The 7,292-nt window shown below is 40.5% G+C and overlaps 1 protein-coding gene across 1 annotated transcript; it reads right to left on the bottom strand.

Annotated features, from left to right (window-relative positions):
• Nucleotides 1-13: 13 nt before the first annotated feature.
• On the bottom strand, nucleotides 14-6,598 carry LOC116620180 (ubiquitin thioesterase OTUB1-like; the record flags this gene model as incomplete). The annotated part of the gene is made up of 7 exons (XM_048730677.1): nucleotides 14-1,017; nucleotides 1,328-1,465; nucleotides 1,987-2,043; nucleotides 2,384-2,468; nucleotides 3,414-3,532; nucleotides 6,260-6,298; nucleotides 6,548-6,598. Coding segments are annotated over 7 exons (696 nt in total), but the record flags the coding sequence as incomplete, so codon positions are not given.
• Between the last annotated feature and the right edge of the window lie 694 nt (nucleotides 6,599-7,292).

Here is a 7,292-nt window from a genome sequence, read left to right as displayed (position 1 = left end):
ACACGCAAAAATGTAGAAATGACGATACTTATAATGAACCCATCAAATGAATCCCCATTCTGTTCAGAAGTGGTGATTAACATCCTCTAGGAGGCCATGGTGCAACACAGCTTGTTCTGATTGGCTACTCATGTACATAATGTCCTTTCCTGTACATGCTGCTTTTGTAATCTCACTGGCTAGATTATAAACATGATAGGAACATCACAATTTTCTTGAATGCATACGATATAAGGAATGGTGATTGACAGCTTTTCTGTAATCCTATTGGCTTAGACAGATGTACAAGAGGTGGGCAATAGCAATACGACTGTCAGAGAAGTCATGATGATTGACAGCTGCTTCTGTAATGTCATTGGGTAGCCTGGTACAGAACATCGTAATGTCATGGTCTGTACAAAAGGGGGCCAATAGGGGTACTGCCATCCTCAGGAATGTCATGGTGATTGACAGCTGTTCTGTAATGTCATTGGGTAGCCAGATACAAAACATCGCAATGTCCTGGTCTGTACAAAAGGGGACCAATAGGGGTACTGCCTTTTTTAGAGCAATCATGATGATTGACAGCTGTTTCTGTAATGCCATTGGTTAGCCAGGTACAGAACATCATAATGTCCTGGTCTGTACAAAAGGGGGCCAATAGGGGTACTGCCATCCTCAGGAATGTCATGGTGATTGACAGCTGTTCTGTAATGTCATTGGGTAGCCAGATACAAAACATTGCAATGTCCTGGTCTGTACAAAAGGGGACCAATAGGGGTACTGCCTTTTTCAGAGCAATCATGATGATTGACAGCTGTTTCTGTAATGTCATTGGTTAGCCAGGTACAGAACATCATAATGTCCTGGTCTGTACAAAAGGTGTACAATAGGGGTACTGCCATCCTCAGGGAAGTCGTGGTGATTGACATCATCACCTGTTCTGTCTACATACTCCACCCGAATACACACACCCAGTGCTTCAGTGAGTCCAATGATGTGGATGTGGTCACTCTCTTTACCCATTGGTTCTACTTCCTGGAAACAAAAGAAAGACAATAAGTGAACTTAGTGTCCCTTTCTGCTTTCTGGCCAAATGTTTACCATGCTTTCATTTACAAATGGACTTAGGGAAGTAGAAAGGGAGGGTGAAGATATAATTGCTATTTTCCAACAAAATGGATTGTTCAGCTAAAATTTATCAAAGACCTGTCCCACACTATACTACTTATGGGAGACACCGCTACCCATCCATTGGACTATTAGTATCCTATTACTATACAAGCAATAACCATAATCTAAGATTAAAGATTACTTAACATCACATAATCATAGGGTTTTACAGTACCTGGTTGCAGAATTCCTTGACCGTTCTTTCTCCCTCAATAAAGTTTTCAAAGAACACAGCATTCCTTTGTAGCTGAGCTGAGGTTAGCAGACGGAGATACACCACAAGATAGTTTGAGATTCCCTCATCTTGAAATTTCTGTTGAAAAAAAAGTGACTTATCACAAAAAAAAAAAATGAGGCAGTGTTGCCTAAAAATATTTTAGTTGACACTAAGCTGATAAAAAAAAATTATTCGAATGACTACATCAAGCCACCCTTTTTTCGCAAAATTTTACAAAAACAGAATTAAATGGCAAGGAAACAAGGCAAGCAAAGCACTGAAATTCAGAATTCAGACCTACAATGAAGGAGTGTGAATGCACTATAAATATAGGCTTGTTATCATTATGTTTACCTGTATAAGATAGGCTTATCATTGTTATATTCACCTGTATGAGATGGGCTAATTATCGTTATGTTTACCTGTATAAGATGGGCTAATCATCGTTATGTTTACCTAGATAGATAGGCTAATTATCGCTATGTTTACAGTACCTGGATAAAATAGGCTAAATATTGTTATGTTTACCTAGATAAGATAGGCTAATCATCGTTATATGTTTACCTGGATAAGCTGGTCCTCGGTTGCATTGTTTCCTATCATATCGTTTTGTTTACCTGGATAAGCTGGTCCTCAGTTGCGTTGTTTCCCATCATATCCAGGACCTCCATAAACTGAAAGAACATGTTTCATTATAAAAAGGTAGCACCACCTGTGATGCCATTCAGATCTAACATGAATTACATGAGGCTTAATGCTACTATTTAGGCAAGGTTAGACTAACAACATGGTGCGCTTGGGGGATCTAATGGCTAAGTCTAAGTTTCCCTCCTCCCATCCTACCCCAGATGGGTATCAAGTTACGTATATAGTATTCCACTGAACAACATTGTGACAGGTGGTTCCAAGGGTGGGGCAATGATATGGTTGCCATGGTTAACAAGTGCGGAATCTCCAACTGGGCACCCACCCACCCACTCATTGATGAGTTTTAATTTAGGTTATCTAACATACCACTTCATGGAAGTCTTCGATTGTAAAAGCAGGGAAGTTAAGCTCCACAAGCTCATCTTTACTCCTAGCAGCTAGATCTTTAAATCTGTAAAACAGTTTATTGAAGATATTGGGTAAGATTCCATCTAAAGCTTGGGGATTGTTCTAAAAAGACTTTTTTAAGCTTCATTCCACAATTTCTGTATATATTATTATAGAGTTTCATCTAGAGTAAAGCTGGATCACGTTTTAGGTGAATGATAGCAAAAACAATAAGGTGATTACAATAAGGACACAGAAAGAGGGCTATGCTGAACAACTTTGACCAATCAGATTCGGCTTAAACACCGTAACAATTTTTAAAAGAAAAGTTCAACCAATAAGCAACGCCGGATGTTGTTTATCAGTTGTTTTTTACGAGTAATCAGGCTGCTTTCCCACGGTCGACTACACGTACAAGAAACGTATGGCATTTCTCATTGGCTGAACTTTTTTTCAAAATGTGCACGGTGTTCAAGCCTAATCTGATTGCTCAAAGTTGTTCAACATGGCTAGTGCCGCTGCTTTTATTAACGTTTCAAACAATAGAACTTCTAGTTTTAGATCAAATAACAACATGACCCTTAGATGCACCATCAAGTCAACAAATTCTTAGGAAGATCGTGCATTTCCAGTCGCTGCGCCCCGTCTGTGGAATAGTCTCCCGTGTGAAGTAAGATGCACAAATTCTATATAGTTTTAAAAAGGCACTTAAGACATTTTGATTTAAAGAAGCATTTAATTTATAACTAATTTATTTTTTCTTATATTTTATTCATAGCTCTATTTCAATTATATTATCATAGTTTTATCATAGTTTGCCACTAGTTTTATTTTTTACTCGATAGTTCGCTATTAGTTTTATTTTTTACTCGACAAGGAGGGGTGCCCTTGGCTTTTTTTCTCGGGAGAGGGGAGAGAGAGGAGGGAGAGGAGGCCTACCTTTTCTCGGGAGAGGGGAGGGAGAGGAGGCCTACCTTTTCTCGGGAGAGGGGAGGGAGAGGAGGCCTACCTTTGATATTCTTTTTCATCTGTTAATAGTTTTTCAAAATAGCTGAATCCAAAGGCACGGAAGAAGCAGTTCCCATCTCCCCTTGTCCTCCTCACATGGGAATACTGGGCGGACAAGCTCTGTCAGATTAAAAGTTTACTTTGAACTCCCCTTATTACTTATATAAACCTTTTTCAAAGAAGGTTGTTAGTGCAAATTGCAAATTGCAATTGAAAAATGTCAGTTCTATGACTGAAAGGACCCATGAATCCCAATTTATTTACTAAATTCAAAAACATATAGATACTGTAAAACATATGACTTCCCATTAAATGTAATTAATTTATGGTTCTGACATCTCTAGAGTTTATTTACCACATAATTTTCACAAATAATCAATACCCAATAGCACCTTTCGGTCGTAAAACTGCCACTTGGCATTTGCCACTCGCCATTTGCACCGACAACGTTAATTGAAATAGGTGTATGTTATACATGTATATGATGATCATCATTTTTTGGTTTGGATCGGGTATTCGTACCAAGACGTAGGGGCCTAAAGTGGTGTGGTAGTGAGGTGGGTGTAATCGTATGGTATGGTGATGTGGGATGGTGAGGGATGGCTAGTGAAGTAATGTGGAGTGGAGATGGTAGTAATGTAATTACGGTGGGGAGGTGGGTAGGTTAGACTAGTAGGTGGTGGAGGGTGGTTGAAAGATAAAGTGGGACTTTAGAATAGGTTGTGGTAGTGTGTGGTGGGTAGGTTAAAAAGCAAAAAAATAATAATAATAATATGGTGTGGTATGGAGATAGCTAATGGCTGTGTTGGTGGGGGAAAATTGGTACGGTGTATAGGAAAGAGTGGTGGTGAGGGAGATGTGGAGTAGATGTATTTGTGGGAACTACTAGGTATGAAATAGTATATCATGACCATTACTATGACAATATAGAGTATGAATCTAATGCCTAAATGATGTAAAAAATGAATAGGAAATATGTCCAAAAAGTGTACAAAAAAAACAAAAATAATAGAATAGTTTCTATTACAGCGAAAGTAATTGTAAAATAAATTGTAGCGCAGAAATATTATAAGAAATAATATTATAAGACTAAAGAAAACAAAGAAAACTAACTTTTATGGGTTAAGAATAGAACGGAAGTGACGTAGCACTTATGCATATCCGGTAACTTAATTGTGCGACCAATTTTAGAACGAACGAACGCTTTGACACAAGCCGATGCGTTACCATGAAATAGATAAGTTCACGTAAATGATGCGAATTTGCTCGGAAAATATGTGTATTGATGGAGTAACATGAAAGACAAAGGATTCTAACAGCGATGGCAAAAGGTTAGAGTGTTAAATGAGGTCGTACGTCTTATAGGTACGGAGATAATTGCTTGTTTAAACTCGAGTGACCTCGTGCCTGACCCGATGAGTGAACTGTTAGTAAAGCAATTCACAAAGCAGAAACCAGCTTGGAGTTGTGCACAAGAACAAAATCATTGTCCAGAAAAGAATGTAAAACAGATCTAACAGATCTTCCCCATTCATAATGAGGTCGTATGTGTTATAGGAACGGAGATAATTGTTTGCTAAAACTCGAGTGGCCTCGTGCCTGATTCGATGAATAAATTGTTAGTGAAGCAATTAACAAAGCGGAAACTAGCTTAAAGTTGTGTATCGGAACAAAATCACTCTACAGAAAAGAATGTAAAACAAATCTTAAATGATTGTAATAAACGGAGAAGTTATTGTGTAAGGTTATGTTCGGGTGGTTGAGATTATGGGTTATGAGACTACGGGTTAAGGTTGTTATAAGAGATGGGGTTAATAATAAAACGACATGAGAGTTATGAATAAAGGGTTTTTTTTGTTTAGTGGAGAAGGTGGTTAGTAAATATGGTATTATGTGGAGATTAAAACAGTTAAAATCGGAAGCTTGTTGCTAGTGTTGTGTAGCGGATGTGAAGAGGTGATGTCGGCATTAATAAAATCTGATAAAGGGGGATAATGTGAGTGTGAACAGAATGATAAGCAGGGGTATTGTGAAAAGACTGTGTAGTGTTTATGGGAAAGTGTGTTGTGTGTAGGGTGGGAAAGTAATGTGTAGGATAAGAGAAAGAAAAGTGTTTGGATTGTAGGGAGGAAATGGTGAGCGGTAATGGGGAGGGTGAGGTATGTGTGGAGGTATGTATCTAATGAAGTGTGTAAATGGTATGACTGACAGGCGAAATTAAACAACAACAGAGACCGAATGAGTGTTGCGAAAACGCCGAGAAAAGATAAAAAATACTGTAGCGGTGAAAAGGTGTATTGCGGACAATGGAAATTGATGCTAGTAAAACGGCGAGAAGAAGATGAAGTAGGGGCGCGGGAGGCGACAAAGGGAGCGCGGTGAGAGTGGGGATGACGCTGAAACGTTAACAAGACAGGAAGGATAGTTTTCCCCAGATGAAGCGATAATCGGTGGTAAGAGATAAGGGGAAAAGGCAAAGGCACGAAGAAAACAACCGGCATGTATATGCAAAATGGACATAACAAAATAAACCAATAAGACAAAAGTGTGTAGGTCATTTCAAAGAGCTCTGCGAAATGTAGAACTAAAAGCATATAACGCCAACCAAGACTTCTCATCAGGGGGCGAGGTCTATTGGTTGGTCATATACGAACCTGGAGATGAAAGCCGGGGGACTTAGGGGAAAGCTAGGGGAAAACCGGCGATGATGGTGGGAGTAAAAAGGGAAAAAACTAGGGAGATGATTCGTATATGAAGCGTGTTTCGAATGATAAGGCCCTCATCACCCGCCCCTACACGCTCGTTAGTAATGCCTGTAGTGAAGCGTGGTGCATGAAATGTCCAAACCTGTGTAGCGACTGGCTCCAGCTGAGTGCATGGCTTGGTCTGAAAAGTAAAAGATAGCGCGCCGGGGAATGAGGTAAAGAGAAAAAAGTGGATAGAGGCTGAGATAGGAGGGGGAAGTGTGTAGTGGACAAAATGGTCCATGTGATGGTCCTGGCTAGCGGCTGTATGTGGTGGACTAAATGATAAATAAGTATGGGGACTTATGCATGTAGCAGGAAGGGAAGAGAATACGGGTGTCATGATTAGGTGGGTAGTATATAGGATGTGTGGAAAGGAGGGTGTACATACCTGAGATGTGTATTGGCGGAGCTTAGATTGCGTGTCTTGTAGGTATTCCGTATGCAGCGAAGCGAGGGGTTATGAGGGGATTGCGCTCGTGGTTATACGAGTATTAGATGAAAATAGATATTGCTGTTTCCGTTTCCGGTTATTGTACATCCGGGTATTTATTAACTACGTTGCGCACCAATACTAAACTAGACACGAGCAGGGTGTGCGCACCAATACTAAACTAGGCACTGGAGCAGGGTGTGCGCACCAATTCTAAACTAGACACTAGAGCAGGGTGTGCACACCAATACTAAACTAGGCACTAGAGCAGGGTGTGCGCACCAATACTAAACTAGGCACTGGAGCAGGGTGTGCGCACCAATACTAAACTAGGCACTGGAGCAGGGTGTGCGCACCAATACTAAACTAGACCTTAGAGCAGGGTGTGCGCACCAATACTAAACTAGACACTGGAGCAGGGTGTGCGCACCAATACTAAACTAGACACTGGAGCAGGGTGTGCGCACCAATACTAAACTAGGAACTGGAGCAGGGTGTGCGCACCAATACTAAACTAGGCACTAGAGCAGGGTGTGCGCACCAATACTAAACTAGACCTTAGAGCAGGGTGTGCGCACCAATACTAAACTAGGAACTGGAGCAGGGTGTGCGCACCAATACTAAACTAGGCACTGGAGCAGGGTGTGCACACCAATACTAAACTAGACACGAGCAGGGTGTGCGCACCAATACTAAACTAGGA

This window comes from Nematostella vectensis, chromosome 7 (assembly GCF_932526225.1).
Source record: "Nematostella vectensis chromosome 7, jaNemVect1.1, whole genome shotgun sequence".
NCBI classification, from domain to species: Eukaryota; Metazoa; Cnidaria; class Anthozoa; order Actiniaria; family Edwardsiidae; genus Nematostella; species Nematostella vectensis.
This window is presented reverse-complemented; position numbering and strand designations above follow the sequence as displayed.